Genomic DNA, 23503 nt, shown 5'->3' on the forward strand with positions numbered 1-23503 from the left:
TGTGTATGGTGGTGCTATCTGTGTAAGATCTGTTTTTGCAACATCACAGATCACCTCTCACTTCAGCTTTTCCAGCAATCTCACAACACCTACACAGTAACATACGGACTTGGCTGCACCAGCTACAATGAGATCATTAAATACGAGTCAAGTACATTAGAGTGGTTGCATGTTTGAAATGTAGGCAATCAGGCTTTATACAAAAATCCAAATGTCAAATGTGCTTGACTGATTGAAAGATTGGTTAAAAACAGAAAACAGAAACAGAAAAGAAATCTACAGCTTTACAATGTATTACACTGAAATGTTAATCTCCTGGAGCAACAAAACTTGAGTTGTAAAGCAACATGTGAAATCTAATCTTGTGCACATATTAAAAAACAAAAACAAACAAACCAAAAAAAAAAAAACAACTGAAAAACAGGATCACAGGGTTATTCAGTAATGCGTGCTCCAACAGTGCCAGGGGGATTCTCACTGCACACTTTATGCATCAGTGCAGTTAAAATAAATCCCATCAAATTTAACCACATACATTTAGGAATGAATTATTAACAGAGCAGCTCAATGTTTTGTCTCTTGTTACTTTACAGATTAGATTAAAGCATAGACTGTCATAAGCTCTACTCCAACTCTTTCGTTAGCAGTTTATGCAGATGAGCCTTATATCCAAAGCACAGACATCAGAATATTAAATACACATTAGTTTTATTAAACGGTAATGAAACATTTTGAATTAGACACTGAAGGATTAAAACACAAAAAATTAAAGGCCGAAATGGCAGGGGAAATAAAACGGCAGTAATTCACACAATATGCGTTGGAAATTATTAACCACATAAGTTTTTTTGTTTAAACAACAGCTGTTTCAGGTTGATTGTTATAAAGATCGTATGAGCAACACTTGACAATTACATGATTAGGTACATAAATAAAAAAAATGTCAAATGCTGACAAACTGATCCTGACGAGACTCAAACACACAGCATTAGTCATCTCCCTCTGTAACCAACTCTGTCAAACAGTTCCAGTGTATGGAGGAAACATGAGAACAAAATAAACTAAAATACAACATCAATCATTTCATTTAGATTAAAACTCCACTCAAAACTAAAACATTGCAGTTTAAAAAATAAAATAATCAGTTTTGTCAGTTAGTATCATTTGATGTAGGTTAACGCTAATTGAAAATTTAAATGATTTAGATTATCTATAAAGTAGTGCAGTGAATATATAAATACTTAATTTCTAAGAGTAAGTTTCCCCATTTCTTAGTTGACCTAAAGGAATAATTTGTCCATAAATGAAAATACTGACTTTTGTCTCACATAACACTTCTTTCTGTGCCAATGTCAGTATACATACATACATAGTGTTGCTTAACAGACACTACTGAGCACTTTTACAAAACAAGGTCCCACTTTCTAGCCTTTTTATAGAACCTTCACCTCTGTTTTTTTTTTTTTAATCCCTGATGGTACATACCAATGCAAACTGCCATATTGTGGTGGAGGACAGCCACACTGAGCACTGGGACATGTCACGTGTCAGCGGGTAGTAATAAGGTTTTTCAGGTTGGTATGTCAGCTGAACTGAACTAAGTCGAAGTGTCTTAGTGAGTAAATTAAAATGGGTTTTTTTGTTTTGGAATGCAGGTAGTCCTTTAAAGATCATTTACGATGTAAAGACATTTTTGGATCTTATTTACAAACTTGAAATCAATTTATTGAATGTTTTTTCTATTTTTTGTCCCTTGGTGATTTGTTTACCACCACATCTTATGTGTCTAATTAATTATAAAAAAATAAAATACCTGATGCCATGTAAAGGGAATGATTTGATTTCAAATAAAAGAATTTAAAAAAAGGATATTAAACAGTCATAGTTCTTACAACAAAACAACAGGACATGACCACTTGCTGGCTTTTCGATTTGAGGTTGACACAATTGCATTTGTTGAACTACAAAACATGAACTTACTCCTCATTGACCTTCAAGCTAATGAGGAAACGTCAAATGTGGTGAGTTAAAACACATTAACGTTCTTCCTCAACTCAGAGATCATACTGGTTTCACCCTTGCTTCACCCTTGCCCCATTTTTACCTCCATCTGTCCGTTTCCATCTTATTATTCATTTAGTCTCCCTTATCTTTCATTTCTGGCTGGTGTCTCTCAGTCAGTCTTGGTGCTTTTGTGTCTCCAGGGATAAATCAACTCCCCAACAAACAGTTTCTTGACCAGGGCAGCCCACGAGTCTTTGGGGTAACAGCTGTAAGTCGGGCTGCGATAAGTCTGAACCACTGTGCCGCACTTCAGAGGGTTAATCTGAGGAAGACAATAAGTACAGTATATGTAAAAGTGAAAAATGAATTGCTTACATACTTATATACCATGTTGCAAAAAATACTTATTCTTTTCCTAAAAAAGAAACACAAACAAATAGACAAAAGCTCTAGGGCAAAAATGTAATTGCCAACATTAACTGACATTAAAATTTAATTTAACACAATTAGTTTATCCTATTTATTTATTACTTTATCATTTCATCTGTGGCCTAGCCACAAAAAAATACAAATGAACATCAGCCAAGCTGTACAATGCTAACAGTGTTTCTTCCATAATACATAAACCAAACTAAATTTATTGTACATAAATACTACCATGCTTCACTTATGAATTAGAGAGAGGAAAATAGCAGCAAAACAACAGACGCCAAATGTGGCTTCTTACCTCCATCAGCAGGTGAAGTGCTGTTCCAGGTTCGTCACACAGCACCCTGAACTTTACACCTTCTGTTAAGTATAAAATAAACAAAGTCATATAAAAGGCCATGTTCGACTGTGACCTGCAGGCACCCTGCAATGTGCTGTCACTCATCTGTCTGTCCAGTCAATCTTCAATGTTTTTTTTTTTTTACTATGAAACTTTTATTTGTGTGCACATGAAAGGTTTTCTTCTGAATATGTGAAAAAAAAGCAAATAGGAGTGCAAAGAGAATTCAGTCCAGTATTTAACTTTTTTAAAAACATTATTCCATAGCATAGCTTTCAAAGTTCATCTTGGTAACTCTGACTAATGCACTAATGAAATGGACAAATGATAAAGACGCTGTACCTGCCAGTCTGTAGGGCCGACAGATACGGAGGCCCACAGCAAACAGTGGAAAGGAGTTGATGAAGTCCACACTAAGGTGGATGATACCCTGGACAAACACCACCACTAGCCGCAACTGTGCAAAACAGGGACACACAGGGGTTTCACATCATATGTGAAATTATCAACTTTGCTCTTTTGTAAAAACTGGATATGTATCAGGCAGTGTTGTGGATTAAAAAGAATGGCTTGTCAATTCAACAGATTTTGTACATGTTCCAAGTTTGCACATGAGCAATTGTCCAGTTACATCAAGCGAATATTTATTAAAAGATACTCCACCCAGGATCTATTTCTATATCAAACACACCCTGTGCATATTTAAGAAGGCTGTACAATTTGTACCTAGTGGTGTCACATAAAAAAACAGCTGCTCTTAGTTTGAATTTATCTTACAACATAAATTTCAATAGTGACAGAGTCAAGGTGAATTGTAAGTACAACAATGTCCACCGGAATAAGTAAGAAAAATGAGCCATCTTGTCATTTGTGACATTTTTTTCTTTCACTATTTTTCTGGCTCTGCCACAGGAAACTGATGACATCATTCTTAATGGTGCCTACAAAGCTCTATTGTTTGTCCAACCTGAAAAGCAGCCGTCAACAGGTATGCTCTGAAACCCGACTGGCACACTGATTGTATCTGTCGGGCATGATTTCCTCGCCTTTACAAATCAGCACTTTATTTGTGCTAATGACGTTTGTTTTGTTTTGTTTTGTTTTGTTTTTTATTGTGAAAAAAATGCTGAAAAACCAAATGATAGTTTCTCAGAATCCAGGATGATATCTTCAGCTTGTTTGTAGTATATGCATAAGCAAACTGATTCTATTCTTGTCATTAACTTGAAAACCTCCTTACTTTATTTTAGTGCCTCAAACATTCGCACAGCATTATTTATTTATTTCACAAGGCTTGTTGTGGCTGAATCTACATGGAAGAGGTTGCTTCTCTGTCAAAGCTCTGAAGACTGACCAACCCCTGCTGCTGGAGAGATTCACCTCCTTACCTTTCACTTCCTGCACGCCACATAATTAGGCGTCATTGTTCTTGCCAGTATATAACAAACAGAAAACTGACAAAATGCCAAATGAACGGCAGACAATGAGAACAATACCAGACCTGTCACTATTGGAAGCTGTTGCAACTGAGATAAACTCAACCTGGCACTTTCATCACTTGTGGCTCGTCTTACCAGCGTGAAGACCAGGTAGTAGAGAGCTGTGGTGGGCAGCAGGAACAGCAAGATGGTGAACAGCAGCGTTCCAATGAAGAGCTGAAGCATTACAAACACACACACAGTAAATCTCTGTGATGATGATTAATATGGTGTGTGTGTATGTGTGTGTATGTCAGTCTGTGTGTGTGAGACCTGGTCCAGGTCATAGGAGCAGGAGTCCACTCTCTGCCGCAGGACATTCCACTTCTTCCCTCTGAAGAGCCTCCAGAGAGATGACAGGCCGTAGATCTTCAGACAGTATAGCCTGACAACGACACACACACACACACACACACACACACACACAGCTGACAATGTCGTCATGAACACACCAGTACACACCATAATTGAACTCAGCAGGGGCTGAATTAGAGAGAGAGAGAGAGAGAGAGAGAGAGAGAGAGAGAGAACTCAGGTGGGAGACAGTGGCAGAAATGGGTTGAGGTGTTTTTAGAAATTTAAAGAAGTCTGAATTTAGTTATATACTGTGAGAAACCATCTGAGAGCCAGATCAGTCAATTAAATGTTGATCACAATACTATTTAAACTGTATGGATTTCAGTGGTTTGTGTTGCATTATGTCAAAAGGTTCATCTGAAGGATGAAAAATAATAACTCTCCACCTTCACCTCTCATCTTAACAATCTTCTATTTTATTTCATTTTTAATTTACACATATTTCTCTCGCTGCTTTGATAATTACAAAAACAGGTATAACTTTTAAAAAAACAAAGAGTATAATAACAAGCGTATAATAACAAACACCTAAAGTATATTTTCTCTGACATTCTTTTGTAAGAACAGCCACCTGAACTGAATAGATTATAATTTACTCTTATTGTACTGTAGCACTCACACCAGTTCCCATTTTAGATCTGGTTCCCAGCAGACAGAACAGCTTGATTTGTTAAGTTCCAACATACCTTCTGTAAAACCTTTCTTATTGCTCAGCCTCTGTTATTATCAACGTGAACAATGGAAAATATACATAGCAGGCCTCTGACCTTTAACTGCTTGACACATTGGTGACAGATAGAATAGGGGGGTGAGCACTGGGGCTATTAACTGGGTTTAAAGAACAAATGCTTAAAATGTGGTCACAAAATATCCATAAGCTCTAACCTAAACAAAAAATAAATAAATATCTGCATCTGTTTACATCACATCACATTCGAGGCATTACATACTACTTTAATAAAACCTGTCATTTACATAGACAGAGCAGGAACATTTCTAAAGCTAACTCACACATCTTTTTGTCTATTCCTTTTCTCTAGTGTAGACAGTGAAATGTGATCACAGCAGAAGATATTTTTAGGTTCAGGCATACAGATTTAATAAGTCACTCTGACAAAGATTCTCAAACTGAATTTAAATGCACACTTGCCCAGAAGAGCTGATGGAGCATAAATATGTAACAAGTAAAGGAGGTAATATTTCATTATGCACCACAGGCAAGAGAGCCAAGTTATATTCAGAGCAAATGCATAATTTAGTCAGTCCTTTCTCCTCTAGCATGCAGGACTATTAGCACAGTGTTCAGACTTCACTCACACTGCGCGTCAGACTCAGCAGAGATCTACAGCAAATATTCCTCCTGCTTAAACTAGGACTGAAGGGAAGTAAGTGTACCTGAGATTCAACTCTGGAGCTGTCCTTTAATATTAAGAATTAGAATATCACCGGACTTAACATTTAATCCCCAAAACAGGACTTTCCAGTGAAGACATATGGGGACATGTTATTCCACCAGACTACAGAGTAGACAGTCCACAACCTAGAATAAAACCACACTGTGTGCAGCTCTGTGAGGCTGTACTACACATGTTTTTTTAAAAATGCACTTCTGGGACAGTGCAGAGAGTGACAGGAAAATTTCTTCCTTAAAGTGAAAACTTTGACAGGCTATAGAAAATTTCAGGGGATCAACAAACGTATTTGGATTTAACATCTGGGCACCCATATATAGCAGGTCTTTCAATTTGACTGCCAACATGCTAACATGCTAATAGATTTCACAAAAAAAAAAAAAAAATTCAAGACTCATCTCTACAATCTCTAAGAGATTAAATTCTTTGCCACTGTGGTCTCAGTTTGCAACTCACTTTTAGATGAGCGCAGGCAGCTAATAATCTTTGCCATCTCTTATTGTCAACGATTACATTGTTCCAAAGAGCAGAGGAAGAGCAAACATCTTGTGCAAGCTTGAGTGTGCACCAACTGAAGTAGACTGAAGTAGACACAACTCAAAACACACAAAAACATCCTGTCCTGCAAGTTGTGCTGCTGCACTAGATATAATTAAGTCGACAATAACAAGGATCATATTCTGTGCTTTTTCCATTATCTTGCTGTTGCAAAACTAACAATAAATTAATAAATTCTGTTGTTTGAGCTTTGGCTGATTTTATCAACTGCATGTCTATGTTTTGTTTCCCCATTTCCCAGTGTATGGAATGATTGTACATATTTTAAGACAATGTTTTCTTAGACTATACAACTTACTCTTTTCATATTGTAAGATCTTAACAGTCTGAAATGCTGTTGTATTTATTACTAATACACTTAATAATGAAAGGCCAGTGAACGGCAGGGATCAACCATGGTTTGTCCGGCCATCATTTCAGTCCACATAAAGATAGTTTAACAGCTATTTGCCAACTTGCTATGAAGTATACTATGAATAGTCACCCTTACAGAAGATGACTCCCACTGTTTTAGTGAACTTCTGATCTGAACACTAAATCACAGGTGAAAATATCTAAATCTTAGAGCAGACTAACATGAAACCCAGAGGGTGATCATTTTACATTTTGCATATTTTCCCTCCTGGTTCAAATGTAGGCAGTGTAATGGTTGTCATGTGCCCCTATCTCTATTCCAGCCCCACAATGACACTAATGTGTGGGTCAGTCAAGAACTGTAAATAAAATGTGTTCAGTAAAGCAAAAAGGAAAGCAAAAATTTGAACACAGCTGCCCTCTGCAGGTAAACAACAGTAAGGTCTCACACAAACCTTCAAGGTGTCAACTGAATTCTCACCCTAAGCATTTCTGTATTTAGTGTGTTCACACTGGAAATGTGCTAAAATTAAATAATTTTTAAAACTTAGCATGCATACTAAAAAAGTTGGATTTTTGAATGTGGTGCTGATGAAAAAAAAAAGAAATTAATTTTGAATGGTGGTGCTCTAGAGAGATTTAAACCAAAAAGTTTGAACTATTTGGGAAAAATATTCTGCTGTGCTTATTTTAATATGCATGTGCATTTCTGGTACACTTTCATTAATACATGCAATGATAAATACTGTCTACAGAAATAATACCTGAGAAATACGAGGATAAATACGATGTGTTTCAACTGAACGAGAGCCGAATTATCTCAGGGGATGTGTTACCTTTACACTGCTAGAACACTGCTCTTTGTATGAACTTGCTACAAGTTAAAATAATCTACATTGTATTTGAAGTGCTTGAGTTCATTCAATCTTTAAAAAACAAATACGGTGTCATGAGGTAGATAACCTGCTAATGTAAAAACTGTATCTCTGAAATGCAGTGTCAATATTTCAAACAGCCAAAATGGGGACAAACATGTTTATTTTTAATATAAGATTACTGGTTCTTTTGATTTTTAGTAGTGTGAAAACTAAACACAAGTGAAACATGAAGTGTGTGCTAAGCTCTCACCTGGCTCCATAGACGTAGAAGCAGTAGATGTGAAAGGTGAGCAGGGCCACCATGTCAGAGAGCAGCGACAGGGCAAAGGTCAGGCCAAAGCAGGCTGACAGGCCTCCGTACCAGAGGATCCCCTCAATGAATGGAGACATCAGGTGGATGTAGCCTGGATGGCAAGATTAGACAGGATGAAGATCCGACCAGAATACGCTTTTAAAACACCAATGATAAAGTCAGGATTTGGTATGAAGTTCGTTTTGTCCACTACTTTCATTCTGTCAGTTGGAATTACCATTCAAGCCTCTAGGGGCCACAATCAAAAGTTCTCATTTTAGCAAGAAAACATGAACATAGGGAATGTGAGTAATGTGTGCAGTTTGTGTGTTTTGTGCTGTGACTCACTGATCCAGAGGTGAATGTGGTAGAGGAAGAAGCGGCCCAGAACCTGGTCCAGGGCTCGGTTCATCTTCAGCCCAGCAGGAGCTCCCATCAACCACTGCAACAGCTCATTGAGCTCTTTAGCCACATGCTGCAGAAACAACACAGGAGTTTAATGATAGGAACAAGGAAATTTGCCATTATACTAAATGTAGCTGGGTTAAAAAAAATTCTACTCCCAGTGTGTCTGGAGAGTTCTGTTTTTTTGGAAAAAGGATGTGAACCCCTCAGCTAACGACATCAAATAATCAAAAGTACACAGTTGAAGACAGTTTAGTAATGTGGCTAAGCTCCTTAATAAAAAAAACACAAACATATCTATTATTAGCTTATAAAAATTACAGTGTATTGTTAGGTGATGCAGCAGGACAATGATCCTAAACATCAATATATGTCTATAAAAGAATGACTTCAAACAAAGAAAATCCACCTTCTGGAGTCCCCAGTAAGAGCCCTGTGAATTTTTAATGTGTATGTTCAATAAAGACACAAAACATAATTACTTGCTTGCTTGTTTATACTTGGATGAAGATCAGATCATATCTTAAAACCAATTAATAGAAAAAGAAATCAGATTATTCCAAAGGGAATGATGAAATCAGTCCCTAAACAGGATTTTTAAATTTTCAGTAAATATCAGATTATTTTGAAAATAAGTTTTGAGACCCATAGTGTGAGATAATGATGTAAAACAGTTTGAAAAGAGGTCAAAATGTGGCATGTGCTCAGTGTAATTATTGTTTTATAGAGTGTATTCATGCACACAAATGCACACACACATGCACGTTTGTATTTTTATCTCGTCAACACACTCTTTGTATAATAAGATTCAAAACTCAAACTGGGCCTCATAAAGGTAACAACACACACTTACATCAGCTGCAGGCACCAGTGTATTGGCTAACATGGTGATGTGGTTGTCTCTGTAGAGCCACGAAATGAGCAACATGCCGAGAGCCACATCCACCAGAAAGGACACCAACATGTTGGCTTTCCTACACACAGAGAGAGAGAGAGAGACGTGAAGATGACAAGAAGACAAGTAAAACCTGAAGTGAGCCACTGCTGTCATGCAGTCCCAACAGTAACCCATTAGACTGACAGCAGAGTTCAGTGGAGAAAAATCTATGTCTACATCTCAGAGTCTAAGCTCTGGTCTACAACATGTTTCCAAAAATTCTTATGGAAACACAGAGGAACCACAAGCATAGAAAACACAAGCAGGTTTTTCCACATACCCACCTCATGAACTCTGTGTGTCCGATGGCTGGTGTTGGTGAGCTGAGTGTTGTCATGTGTTCGGTCCTGTAGTTGAGCTGAACACATGTGGACAGTTTACTGGACAGGAAGCGCAACGGGTACAGACTGAAGATCCTGGAGATGAAACATAATAATGACAACAATGATGGTTCTTAAAGGAAATGTGGAAGTTTGGTGTCCTGCTATGTCTGAATATGAGTGAATCTAATATGGGTCAGACATTTTTATCTACTTTTGATATAGGTGATATGACGGTTTGAACACATATCTGTTCCAAAACTGATTAATACTACATCTAGGCTTAATAAACTACGATAAACTACTGGCTATATCCACCATTTAATCCACCAAAAGGTCCAGATGTTCTCTATAAAAGTGTGTGTTTCCACATTACAGACTATTATATTCATTATTTATTTACTGATTGACCTATTCACTGATTAATCATTTTATCAAAAAAGTAAAAATTGTGTGGGCAGCATGGTGGCTGAGTGGTTAGCACTGTTGCCTCATAGCAAGACCTTTCTGTGTGGAGTCTGCATGTTCTCCCTGTGCTTGTGTGGGTTTTCTCCAGGTACTCTGGTTTCCTCCCACAGTCCAAAAACATGTATGTCAGGTTGATTGGTGACTCTAAATTGCCCATAGGAGTGAGTGTGAGTGTGTGAGGTTGTTTGTCTCTATGTGGCCCTGTGATGGACTGGTGACCTGTCCAGGGTAGACCCCTGCCTTTCACCCAAAGAGAGCTGGGATTGGGCTCCAGCAGATCCCTGTGACCTTGGTTAAGGAATAAGCGGGTATAGAAGACAGATGGATGGATGGAAGTAAAAATTGTCATATCTGTAATCCAAAACCCTTTGGAGATTCTCATCTCATATCAAAGAAAAGCAGCAAATCCTCACAATAAGAAGGCTTAAAAAAGATAATGACAACTTTTCCTTAGCTGATAGACTAAATGTTCTTCTCACCGCATGTTACAGATCCAGGTCCATATGGACAGCAGCCAGGTGATGAGCAGGCAGAGCGGTACAGAGGCCTGTTTGAGCAGCTCCACAATGATACTGGCTTCTCGGCCTTCAGACTGCCAGTGAGTCGACCTCAGCGGCCCGTCGTCATATTTGTCTAGGAAGAACAGAGGCTGGCTGTGGGCAACTGTCTGAAACATCTGGACCAGAGGAGACGTGGCATGTTAGGCATAAACATGTCAACACTGACCTGACACATCTCACAACTCCACTTTATACATGCTCTATATTATACTCAAAATGTATTCTTGCTAAATATTAAAATTTATTCCACAGGCCCCTCACACATACAGCTTGAAGCCCACAAGTGTAAAGTTTATCTGAAATGTGTAATAAGCTATTTTGGTCATCTGGTAAATAAAATCTAGCATTATTACCTATCATTATTCTTTTTTTTTTATAACTTTTTTGCGGAATCGTAAAAAAGCAAAAAAGAAAATTGCATCCTATGAGCAGAGCACAAAGGAAAAAAAAAATCCACATTCAACAAGACTTTTTTCTTTGTCACTGCTATTTTGTACCTGTCTCAGCTCAGATGGTGCATCAGTTTTGGGACTGGGAACTCCATTCTCGACAGGGTGAAGCTGCGACAGCATCACCTTTCTCTGCTCGTAGTGGATAAAAATCACCTTCTCCTCCACCTCCTCCTCTTTTTCCTCATGTTCAGCATCAACGTCACTTTCTGTATCCTCATTATCCTTTTTCTTTTTTGCCTCCGGCTGAAATGCTTTTAAATCTGGCAATAACAAAGAAATTTGATGTAAATTCATGTTCAGTTTCTTTATTTAAAAAAATGAACAGAAACAGCCTTCTTTTGGTTCGTAATGCTTCACCATAGACAATAAACCAGGCAAACTTTATATGAATCAAAGGTAACTGATGAGAATTTAACATCTGGCATTTTTCTATCCTAAAGCAACCCAGCAGAGGACTCCAGTACGGTCTAAATCTTACTCTGATCCCAGGTAAGGACCTCGCAGGTAAAGCCCATCTTCCCGATCTGGCGGCTGATCTGGAGCCAGCGATCCTGGGGGAAGATGGTGCTGAGGTCTCTGAGGAAGCTTTCCATGCCCTCCTGACCCTCCTTGGGTAAACTCCACGAACCGAGCACTGACAGTTCCACTCCACTCTGATCCTGCATCTGGGAGATTGGTGGGAGGAGGCCCAAATGGTGATGAACAACTTCTACTAACCTCTGGGTTTTTCAAATATCATTCCAAACACACCACTCACTGAACTCGAACTATTAACTTGTTGAAAAATCTAATCTCTGACATGAATGTAATAATACGAGAGGTACAGTTTGAAGGTAAATTAAACCTCCATCCAGACCTGTTGCAGCACTGACCTGCTGGATGTACCGTTTGACCTGTCCAGGGATGAACGGATAATGAATGACAGCCAGCACAACGGCCGAGCCATGTCCGGGGATCCATTGGCCGACCAGCAGCCCACTGTCAGCACGGTTACAACACTGTGGGAAGAAGATCTTCAGTACCATGGCTTCACTGCAGCTCGATGTTCAGCCTCTGAGCAGCTATAATGGTCTGAGAGAGACAAGAACATCATCACCAGGATCAGTACCATTTCTAGACACACTAACAATAAATACTACAACAAAATAGTAGCATTACACAGTTAAAGAAAAATAAATGACTTAAAGACTTCACTATTTACAACTATTATCACAACTATTTATACTTTTCTATGATGCATTTGTGCAACTTACTCATATTGTTTCCAGACCTGAAAGCGAACAAACCGAATAAGTATATATATAAGTATATATTAATAGATAATACCTGCTGTATGCCGAATCAACCAGAAGATCCTTATCATTCATAAAGTATATTCCTATTTACGACGGTGTTTACGAGATAGCGCTGCGGTCGACGAACATACTGAGTTTCTGAGATTTTGTACAGAGTTTGGAGAATAAAATAAAAGCAGCGAGGCTACGCGGTTGTCTCCTTTTTGCCCTTCACACATTGAGTTTGCAGCGTGTTGTGACAACATGCAACGCCCCTGGCAGGATAACCATTGATTTTAGCGACAGCATGAAAGTGGGTTAGCTCTAGTGTTAGCTAGAGAAAAACAAATGACTGACAGAATAAGACAAATCGACCTAACAGTGCATGAAAAACGATGAAGAGTTAATGCTGGATGTTTCTCTAGTTTACTGGTTCTTCATTCAAAATAAAGACATAAAGACAAAAAAAATGTCTAAATGCGTTTGAAGCGAAAGAGGAAAACAGTAGGACGGCAGTGTGGACGCAGGTTATGGATGTAAAAAAACAAAATTACCTCTTGTTAACACCAACACAAGCTTTCACCTTTCATTTCTATCGCCGACCCTGCGATACAGAAACCCCCGCCATATTCTTTGTTGACAGTCCATTGCATTAACTGCTCCGGTGGGAAACAAACGTTCATGTGTGTTCCTCTACTCAAAAACACCCTGCAGTGAAACTGCGTTAAGATTGGAAATCTCAGTTTTCTAAGGCAAATTCTAAAAAGTAAAATCCAGTGAATTTTTCTATTTATTTATTTGAATCTACTTGACTTGAATCGTCTCTCACAATTGTGTTTCAAACGTCGTCAGTCTGGTGTCTTTGAGTTCACAGGTTACATTGACTTTCAAAACAAACAAACAAAAAACAATTAAAATAAGTTAATAATTTTGATGTATATGCATAATTCTACTTTTTATGTTTTGCATTTCATTTTAAAGCAAAATACTTTTGCAACAGTGAGGATATACAACTACTTATTTGTTAATAGTAAGGTAAACAGAAATGTCTGTATTTATAAGGCTACCACTGTGAGAGTACACTAACTCTGTGCCTGATAAACACGAACGTAAAAATTATCTACTATTTCTAAAGCAAACTCAAATAATGCAGCTACTCACCAGTGAATGCTGAATGTGTAAGTTGCTGGAGTTGGGTTTGTGGTGAATGAGGAGTTGACCCAACTGTAAAGAGATTTATCTTGTCCTGCAGTGACTCAGCAAGAAAAGAGCGGGATGAAAACCTCCAGTGTACTAACCACAACAAAAATGTTCTGCTGATAACACAGTAATAGAATTAAAACCAGTCTTAATTTTGAAGGTATCTGTAAATGAAATAGATTGTAGCCTGTTTACACAATGAACTTAAATACAACAGTCCAGCAAGAAATCCTCCGTTAAGGCGATAAGAGGTCATTTTCATTGAAAACACTTAGAAAGATGTTGATTTAACTGTATGGCCATTTAGGAAATATATAGAGTTTGTGTTAGGAATTGTTTTGTGTTAAACAAATAAACTTTATTTGTTGTACTATTGCTGAAATTATTAAGTGCAATTACAATAGATCTAAATATAAATACATAAAAATAAAAATAAATATAATCTAAAGTTGAATATTTGAAGATAATAACTTAATACTGATTACTTAATAAATACAGTACAGCCACAGTATCTGACCAGCTCATTGCTGAAACTGTAATAAACTAGCCAATTTCAACTTCTGTTATCTTTAAGATTGTTTACAGGGATTTTAGAAGATAAATGTTTTGCCAGGTGTTTGTTTTTTTATTTTATTTAAGCCTGTCATTAGAACTAAGGTGATGAAGGTGAACTACATTAAGTTTAATTTTAAACTACATCATAAATACATCAGGTTTTATACATAAGAACATCTTTATATTGTTTTTTTTTTACTTAAAAAGAACTTAAAATGAAAAACTACAATACCCAGTAGCTCTAACGAAATACGCCCGTGGTAGATTATGGGTAAGCAGGAAGTAAACAAACACACGTTGAAGATGGAGCACTCGGAGAAGGATCAGACCGCAGAAGACCAAAGAAGAGTGAAAAAGACGGATATTTTAAGGAGTTTCCAGGTTTCTTTTTTCGCTATGAGTCGTCTGGCGTCATTGCCGTGGACTGTGAGTATAAGACATCCTGTGTGGAGACAAAGGCCAACATTAAAAATGTGTCTGTAATGCTAAGCTCACCGGCAGAGATGCTCATTGACAGTTTGACAGATCTGTTCCGTAAACCAGCGAATCTAAAACTAACCCATGAAAAGTTTGAAGTAGAGAAGAGAGAACTGGGTGAACTGCGTGAAGGAGAATCACAGTCACTGATCGTTTCTTCTCTTACAGTTTTTAGAAGAAGACCTTCGGAGCAACAAATCATCAGAACTGGTTTCTGATATCTTGAAGCAGGTGAGTGTCTGCACATAAACCCCCCAGAGTTCATGTCCCTATAACCCAACAGAGTCCTCATGTGTCTGTGAAACTAACAGCGATGAGTCTTTCAGACATGTCTTCACTCACTGTGCAGAAAGTTTCCACCGTCAGGCAGATACAGGAGGCTGTTCCTCTCTGAGCTCATCAGACAGGTTAGTGCTCTGCTTTTAAAGTTGGTTTAGTTTAGTTATTTTGAGTTTAAATGCTAAGTTTTGAAATATTTATGTATTATTCATTAGTAGTTAAAATAGTTGCTTGTTATTATTCTGCCAGTCAAACTGATTAACTGACTAACGTGTCAGCCCTATAGACCAGATGATGGGATTTCATTAGTCAGTAGGACCATGAATGTTTCTATAAAATATGGCAGTCCATTACTTTGCTGTGCTAACGTCACACCAGTAACATGGCTAACTGGTCACAATATGCAAAATGATATACTGAGAAACATGCAGCATTTTCTCACAGCAGGAAGCCGCAGACGGTGAACCTCTGGATGAGCTGTACGACGCTCTGGCTGAGGTGGTTGGAGCTGAGGACTGTACTGAGTGCTACAAGAGCTACATACTGGTACCAAACACACAGCACTCCCTGTGCTTAGGCTCTTTTTTTTGTTGTTGTTGCTGTCATGGCTTATTTGCTTGTTTTTTTTAGCTTATTAAAAAAAAAAAGAAAAGTAGTTGAATCATAGAGATCTATTTTTCCAAAGAGCTCACCTTCACTAGTCTCTCTCAGAGTATCCTGGATACTCTGCGCCAAGCCCTTTTGTTCCTAATGAGGACATGAACCTTAAGAAAATGCCTCACAAATGTATGGGTTAATTTTTTTTTTTTTTAAGCCCGAGTAATTACCTCAAACAGGAGGACAATTTAGTTTTTATCAAAAAAAGGAGAAAGCCATGCAGCAGATTAAGTCACACTTGGTGCCCAAAGTAGTATTTGGAATGAGGAATCAAGACACTTTCTGCTTCTCGTTTTTGTCTGGTCATTCTCCAATTTTGTTAAAATGTCTAATATAATATAAAACAAAACCGCGTCAGTCCTGTCACTAACATGTTGCTTTGTGCCGTGCAGCCTTGTGGTGATGCTGTCAGCCTGTTGGAAAATGTTGCTTTGATCTCAGAAGGAACTACTGGCCTGGTGACTTGGGAGGCTGCCCTCTATCTAGCAGAGTGGGCTCTGGATCACCAGCAGACCTTCCTGGGAAGGTATCCAAGCCCTTAAACTACAACAAGAACTTCATTTTATGAGAGAAAAGCCCTCCACGATTTAAAAATTTATATGATTTCATCCCAGTACTGTAATGGGAGTGATTTCCCTCACACAGGTTCATTTCAGGTGTAAATGGTGTATAAATCTGCCCGCAGGACGGTTCTAGAGCTGGGCAGCGGAGTGGGGTTGACTGGTATCACCATCTGTCGCTCCTGCAGTCCAAACAGATTCATCTTCAGCGACTGTCACACCACAGTCCTGCAGAAACTGAGAGACAATGTTCAGCTGAACGGTCTGACTGAGCAGCTGTGTCCTGCAGTCAGAGTGGAGCAGCTGGACTGGACCACAGTGACGGAGGAGCAGATTAAACGGGTCAGGGCTGACACTGTCATCGCTGCAGGTCAGCGTTCAGTTGTGGTAACGTGCAGTTAAATATCCAGGTTACAGTCGTCTTTATCCAGCAAGCTGATCTCTTAACTGAGAAGCCTGTTTTCTTCGATCAGCAGTAGGGCTAAAAATGCTAAATATCTGATTCTGCTGACTGAAGATCATGAGATATGATAAACAGCCTAATAGTTACCCATAGACCAATAGACCTTGTGGTTCTTAAGGGTAGTTATCAACTTTTACACCAACATAGACAAGAAGTCCTTAAGTCTCAGTGTTAACAGCCTCCTGTCTCATTCAGCAGTGGAATGAGAAAAGCTAACAGGTGTCCCTCCTGTTTTGCAGATGTGGTGTATGACCCTGATATCATAGAAAGTCTGGTAAAGCTGCTGTCAAAGATCATGAGATGCTCATCTGCTGAAGTCCTCCCCGAGATCCTCATCTGCTCCACCATCAGAAACCCAGAGACTTACAGTGGCTTTAAACAGCAGCTGGGTAAGAGACCACTGACAGCAGGGTTGGTTTCTTTACTGTATATTTCAGGGTGACATACTGGTTTGACAGTATTGCCAGTCGTAGTTTTGATCTTAGATGAATCCGATACAAGTCCAGACAGCTGCATAAAAGTAAAAGCCTTGTTAAGAGACCGTGTTATTTTTAGCCCTAAACACAAATCCATTTGTTTGTCAGTAAAAACAGTCTGCTTAGATTAGATTCATCCTCTGAGCCACAAGTCTCAATTGTTTTAGATAAGTTCTTTAAAAAGCACTGCTTTGTGTTTTCTTCTAAAGGGAACTCTGAAGTTTTTTCTGATGGTTTTGTTTTGACAGAAAAGGCAGGAATCGGCCATCGTGTGATCACAGGACCTGTCAGCCATGTGTTTCCTTACAACAGAATCTCCTCCATAGAAATGATCAAACTGTATAGGTGACACCACTGTAGTGCAACAAAGTTGTATTTACAAATGTACATGGTATCAGAGTTTTCTTTGTACCTTCAAGTGCTCTGAGTTAGGAAATACTGGAATGAAAAGTTCTGTACAGGGGGACTTGTCCCTTAATCCCTTGATTGTTCCATTTTACCCTGGTTTGTAAATGAAGTCCTAAACTGAAACTTATCCAGTCAAATGTTAGTTTCAGATGGTTAAAATGCTGAAGTTACAGATCAATTTTACATGTATTAAGGTCTGAATATTTTGGAATTGGCCTCTAGTGCTACACTGGTGTTTATCATGGAGCAGTGATCAAAGGCAGGACGTTCTGGTTCCAGTTGTCATCCCAGGACTGTCCTCTGCTGGCTCGGAGGTTTCTCCTGAACAAACCCAATCTGCCATCTGAACTGGGAAAATCTGACAGGAGAGACTAAAAACAAAAGGCCAAATCCACATCAGTCATTCAAAAGAAGTCAAAGATTCTATAGATCAAAAAACCTCTTCAGTGATTAAAAGGAGGTGCAGAAACTATAACCATGTATGTTATCTAAACAATATGTCCCATCCATTATGAAGCCTCTGTTGTCGTCTTTGTTTCTTGTTGATCTTCATGCACATGCTCAAACATCAAACAACAACCAGTATTGCTTAGGCAGACATCTCTCACCTTGAACTGCTCGGCAAGCTCATGAGAGTCTTTGAAGATCAAACCATTCTCCTCGTGTTTCACCAACTCATGTAAACTGAGGAGCAGAGACAGCCATGCTAGCTCAGACACTGATATACACTTCAATTTTAAAAATGAATGGAATTCACAAGGACAACATTATACTTATTGAGTCTTTCAACATCTTATATGTGTATGTAGTATACATATTTACAGTACGACTATAACCTTAAAATATTATTTCCATTAGGTTTGTGTATATGAGTATGTACAATGTCCCTCACTGTACGCTGCTCACCAGCTGAAGTGGATGGCACACACAGGCAGACAGCAGCCAAACATGTCCACAACCTTCATGGGCAGATCCAGACCGCTGGACGACTTGTGGAGACAAACACCCAGATCTGCTGAAGCTGCAGGACCAAGCACAGTCTGATTAAAAAGGGGTGGCTGGAGTTTTGCAGTTCAATGAGCAAATATTTCCTATGTATGGTATTTTGCTGTGAAATAAAACCACAAAGTGAATTGTCCCCACTTTGAGGGAGATGTGTGCAAGTGTAAACACCATATGACTTAAATAAACGTTAAATGCTGATTCCAGATAGAGTGTGGAAATGAAATTTTCTCTAACTAAATGCTCGATGAAGAGAAATTGTTTGTTTAAAAAGTTTAATCACCGGTTAACACACTAGTACACATTTAATACTATAATACTGTAAACACCTTTACAGACATCTACTGTTAATACTGCTGGTTAAAGTCAGTTAAAGTGGTGTGCTTTTTATTCAGAACCATTATGAACTGAAATAACTGTTTGACAGAACCTTATTCTGACTTTCACGTCTTTAATTAATGATTACAGTGGATGATCACCTAATTCATTTTTACATTTGTTTGAATCACAGATAAAAAAAATAGCTTTTCATAATGTCCAAAAAACAAACAAACAATGACTAGAACGTTGGATTCTGATTAATTCTTATTTGGCCACATCATCATCATCATCATCAGTCTTAATTACTGTGTCTGTAGTGAAAAGGGCTAAACACAAGCACACAATAAGTACAGTATGGAATATATGTCTGTCTTACCTAATAAAACTGGATAGTCTTCTGCCTCCAGCCAGGGAGTGCAGATCTTCACATGTTCTAAATGTAGAGAGTCTATCAGCTTCCTGTAGTGCTCTTTTTGAGGGCCTTTACCTGCACGCACGCACGCACGCACGCACGCACACACACGCACACACAACTATGAAACTAAAACCAATTTGAATTAGAGATGTAGATTTAGAGTGAGGCAGCATAGGAGTGTACCTGTGATGACACAGACTAAAGATGGTAACAAAGCTCCTCCATTGATGAAACCTTCATACTCTGTTGGAAGAAACAGGTGTGAGAAGATGAAACAAACAGGTCTGTGTTTTAGGCTTTGTGTGTAACAGAAGCTAAACAGCAGCAAGTCTAAACCTGTCGTACCTTCAAGAGCCGTCAGTAGGATGGAGAAATCTTCATCTTCTGTAGAAAAAAAGGATATGTTTTTGATTATAAACATTTAAATACAGTGTGTTGGATTCATTTAAAGTAACTGTCTTACTTTGATTTAAACATGTTTCATTTACATCTTGCTCCATTTGCAGAGCCCAAAATCCCCAAATATTGTTTATATATTAGAAAGTGTTAAGTGCTGAGATTGAGGAAGGTGAAATGACTAAAACACCGCTGTGTGACTCATGTACAACATAAAGGAAGAATTTCACTTTACTGTGTTGCATTTATTAGTTCTTCTCTATAAGAACAGATTTCCTGCTGACTGTGTTGCTCTTTATAATCCTTACCTGTTACTTGCATTAATTTGGAACTGCAAACACACATCTATGCTCTCCAGTTATATTCTTTAGTTACTAAAACTAAGACTTGAGAACCTCAGTGGTGATTGTACAATTTATTTTATTGATTTATAGCTTAAATAAATGATATACAAATTACATGTGAATGCATATGCATGTTTAAGTCATCTCATTGGATTATCATCATATTTTCCTCTGACCTGTCCAGCTGGTGCTGCTAAGCAACAATGCTGGCCGCTCCGCCCTCAAGGTTACTGTGTTGTCATCAAGGTCACGGACTGAGAAGATTGTCCTCTCAACCCTGACATTCTCAGAGCTGGAAAATAGCAGTCAAGGCAGCATGTTTACTTCTGTGTGGCACTACAGCTAATGGAAAATCTTTACCCTCTAAATTTCCTTTAACTGAAAATTGATATATATATATGTGTGTATAAAAAAAATATACCAGTGTTTGGACAAATATCTTTTTTTAAAATACTGTAAGTTTGTGGCGCTAAACAGGAATTATTTGTCGGCACAACGCTTCAGTCATTTGTAATGTCGCAGGGTAGCTTATGACTGAAATGCTTCGATGAAACTTTCACAGTTAAATATGAAATGTTTTTGTGGTGCTTTTCTTTAACCACTCACCTACTGTGCTGGAACTGAGGATATGCGTTGGCCAGTCTCATGAAGAGCTCATGCTGCAGCTTCAGTGGAGTCTCCCTGAAGATGGAGGCTGGTCTGTCATACAAAGTTGTCGCCCTGCAACATTTCAACACTTGCTAAACTGTGGTTCAACATCACTGAATCTTTAATTTGCTACAGTGCTACTTATTATTGTCACTACTGTTTTCAGTAGTTTTTCTGCCGCACTGGTCAATCAGCAGTGATTATGCAGGTCCAGTAGCTATTTGTATAAATTTTCCATTCCACCTCATGTTTGTTATGCCCCTGTTGTCCTACAGCATGAGCTCAAACTTTCAGTGAGGCTACTTTTCTTCTATTCCAATTGCATAAAACCTCAGGTCAGTACTTTGGTGAATCAGGACAAATGTAATTAGAATATTTAGCACCTAAAATATGACCATAAATCATTATCAGTCCTTGTTTATTTATTTATTTAGCTTTAAAACCACTAAAGCTTTAGAAGGCAAAACAGATCATACTTGATGCCCCAGTTTTTCTGCAAGTCGTCCTTCATCGCGTTGGTAACACATAGGTTGTGAGTTGCCATTGGGCCAAAGAAATGTTCATACCTAGAAGACAGGAATAAACATTTTTTTGAAATTTAGTCAACTATACATCAATTTAAAATCTTTTCAACCCAATACACCCATTGCAATCCCTGGGATTATCCAACATATTCATAGTAAGCCTGACTGGTGTAGTACTGACCACTTTGCCAGTTGGACCACCGGGTGTCTCTGGCCGTGGTTCAAGGCCATGATGGTGTAGCCATAGTTGTGCCAGTCGATTATAAGCCTGCTGCCACGCAGGATACACACCAGCCAGGCCACTGCAATGCTGGGTAAACCAGGGGGGTTCTGTGATACAAACATTATCATTACATGGAACAGTGACATCTGCCAGAAGCTAAGTGACAGTACATATCACAGTTTTTACAGATAAATCCTGATACCAAGTGGTAACAAACCTGCATCAGAATATGAGACTGTAGCTCCATCCTTAGCAGCACATAAAGGAGTTGCAGAGACTGAAAGATCACCTTTGTCACATATGTGAGGATTTTTGGTCCCACTGAAAATCAGCACAGCACAATGGGTATAATCACTTTTACTTCATTTTTTTTAAATCACCCATAAAAGGATGGAGTATCAAACAGAAAACACAGCAAAACATGGTTCCAGTTACCTTGAGCACCTTTCACCTCCGTTATCGGAGCAATCCTGATTTTCTCCTGTCTCAAGAGGTCTTGATGAGGTTTGGTGTCTGAAATGAGAATGTTTCAGAGTAAACAACACTCATTTTTACAGGCCAAATAATCTGGGATTTTTCAGAATTCTTAAAATAAAGATGAAATTCAACCAACAACATCATCTGGATCTGTGGACCATTGGTCCGCACACCTAGATCAACAAAACCCTATTTTTTTTTGTGTATTTCCAGCACTTAAAGCCGAACAATATACTGTTAGTGAAGTATTTGTATGGGTTTTGTACACCTTTCCACATATTTATCAGAATCCAAAGTGTAAATTTGAAGTATAAAGTTGCAGAAAATGGAAAGTAAAGTACCTCATAACTGTTTTTAAGTAAATCTAATACTTACCAGGAGTTACATTTAACTCCATTTAGCATTCATGGTACATGTACATGTACATTTAGCTCTACTGCTTGTATGTGTGATAGCCATTTTGGAAACAGTGCATTTCATTGTGTTATATACATGTTTTTTTGTTTTTTTTTTAAGTAATACATATATAACCTGTTGTAGTTTTTGTACTTCGGCTGCTGTGACACATTAACATCCTCAGATAGTCTAACATGAGAGAATGAGACAAACGAATCAAAAGCAGTCTGAAAGCCTGTGGCTGTGTGATGTAGTCTCACCTAAAAACCCGACGAAACTAACATAATATCCGTGTTTGCTAAGAGACAAGCAGTGATACTGCATCCGAGGACTGCGACCGACGTCCCCTAAAACCAGCACACATACCCGCCGCTCAGTCCCACAGTCCCGCTGCCTCAACCTCCGCAACCACAGCGACAAGAGCACGATAAAAATATTCAGACACACGAGGGTCCATATCACATTTGAACCAGTCAGATAGAAGAACCAACAAAAAGCCACAACTAGAGCAGAAAGTGTCAAACAAGCCGCACCGGCGCCGTGGGTCGCCATATTTGTTTGTGATGACGTGGCTGAGATGGGGAGGAGCTTTAGATTTAAAGGGGCAGAGTTTATGATGCGTTCAGGGACAGTCTGAAAACGTTACACTTTGGTGCATCCATCTCTTTTTATTTTATTGGCCTCCACTTTGAATGTCAGTTTTATTATTTCCCCAAACACCCGAGAGCAAACAAATGGTTACACAGTTAATGGGCCATTACTGGTAAATCGTTTAAGGTGTTTGGTTTACTTATTCTGCCCCCCCTAATGTGAATATTTGATGTTTTCCTTAGCTTTAATTTTTTTGAAATTTAATCAGGCAAAACAAGACATCTGAATATGTTAAGGGAATATTCTATGCATTTTCCACTAACATTTTACTAATATTTTTTTTAGTGACCAAACACTCCATTATTTAAAACAATATAATGAAAATAATTGTTGAGTGTGTGAGGTTGTTTGTCTCTATGTGGCCCTGTGATGGACTGGTGACCTGTCCAGGGTGGACCCCTGCCTTTCACCCAAAGAGAGCTGGGATAGGCTCCAGCAGATCCCTGTGACTAAACGGAAATAAGCGGGTATAGATAAAGGTGATAAAACTATGTCAAAGCTTAGGAAATAACA

The 23503-nt window shown here is 38.5% G+C and overlaps 3 protein-coding genes across 6 annotated transcripts; 1 reads left to right on the plus strand and 2 right to left on the minus strand.

Annotated features, from left to right (window-relative positions):
* Positions 1-691: 691 nt before the first annotated feature.
* On the minus strand, positions 692-13765 carry pigq (phosphatidylinositol glycan anchor biosynthesis, class Q). Of its 2 annotated transcripts, none has more exons than XM_026325503.1 (14): positions 13680-13765; positions 12117-12315; positions 11723-11909; positions 11290-11504; positions 10712-10908; positions 9729-9860; positions 9361-9481; positions 8451-8577; positions 8061-8214; positions 4525-4636; positions 4348-4428; positions 3116-3230; positions 2732-2793; positions 692-2326 (listed from the first exon to the last, which is right to left on the minus strand). In XM_026325503.1, exons 2-14 carry the CDS (start codon positions 12267-12269, stop codon positions 2174-2176), a joined length of 1809 nt encoding a protein of 602 aa, XP_026181288.1. In that variant the 5' UTR covers positions 12270-12315; positions 13680-13765; the 3' UTR covers positions 692-2173. The 2 variants fall into 2 exon arrangements, with proteins under 2 accessions (XP_026181288.1, XP_026181289.1); XM_026325504.1 differs by lacking the exon at positions 13680-13765 and adding an exon at positions 13073-13195.
* A 775-nt stretch (positions 13766-14540) lies between these two features.
* eef2kmt (eukaryotic elongation factor 2 lysine methyltransferase) lies at positions 14541-18105 on the plus strand. 2 transcript variants are annotated; one of them, XM_026326233.2, is made up of 8 exons: positions 14541-14699; positions 14919-14981; positions 15077-15157; positions 15474-15575; positions 16079-16212; positions 16372-16616; positions 16949-17098; positions 17434-18105. In XM_026326233.2, the coding sequence occupies exons 1-8, from the start codon at positions 14541-14543 to the stop codon at positions 17532-17534; spliced, it is 1035 nt and encodes a 344-aa protein (XP_026182018.1). In that variant the 3' UTR covers positions 17535-18105. The 2 variants fall into 2 exon arrangements, with proteins under 2 accessions (XP_026182018.1, XP_026182019.1); XM_026326234.2 differs by having other exon boundaries at positions 14545-14699; positions 15477-15575.
* alg1 (ALG1 chitobiosyldiphosphodolichol beta-mannosyltransferase) lies at positions 17541-22894 on the minus strand. Of its 2 annotated transcripts, none has more exons than XM_026326231.1 (13): positions 22600-22894; positions 21902-21979; positions 21684-21787; positions 21425-21573; positions 21196-21285; positions 20678-20791; positions 20248-20363; positions 19677-19715; positions 19515-19574; positions 19293-19403; positions 18500-18614; positions 18202-18277; positions 17541-17964 (listed from the first exon to the last, which is right to left on the minus strand). In XM_026326231.1, the coding sequence occupies exons 1-13, from the start codon at positions 22889-22891 to the stop codon at positions 17833-17835; spliced, it is 1476 nt and encodes a 491-aa protein (XP_026182016.1). In that variant the 5' UTR covers positions 22892-22894; the 3' UTR covers positions 17541-17832. The 2 variants fall into 2 exon arrangements, with proteins under 2 accessions (XP_026182016.1, XP_026182017.1); XM_026326232.1 differs by having other exon boundaries at positions 22706-22815.
* Between the last annotated feature and the right edge of the window lie 609 nt (positions 22895-23503).

Source organism: Mastacembelus armatus, chromosome 8 (assembly GCF_900324485.2).
Source record: "Mastacembelus armatus chromosome 8, fMasArm1.2, whole genome shotgun sequence".
Lineage (NCBI taxonomy): Eukaryota > Metazoa > Chordata > Actinopteri > Synbranchiformes > Mastacembelidae > Mastacembelus > Mastacembelus armatus.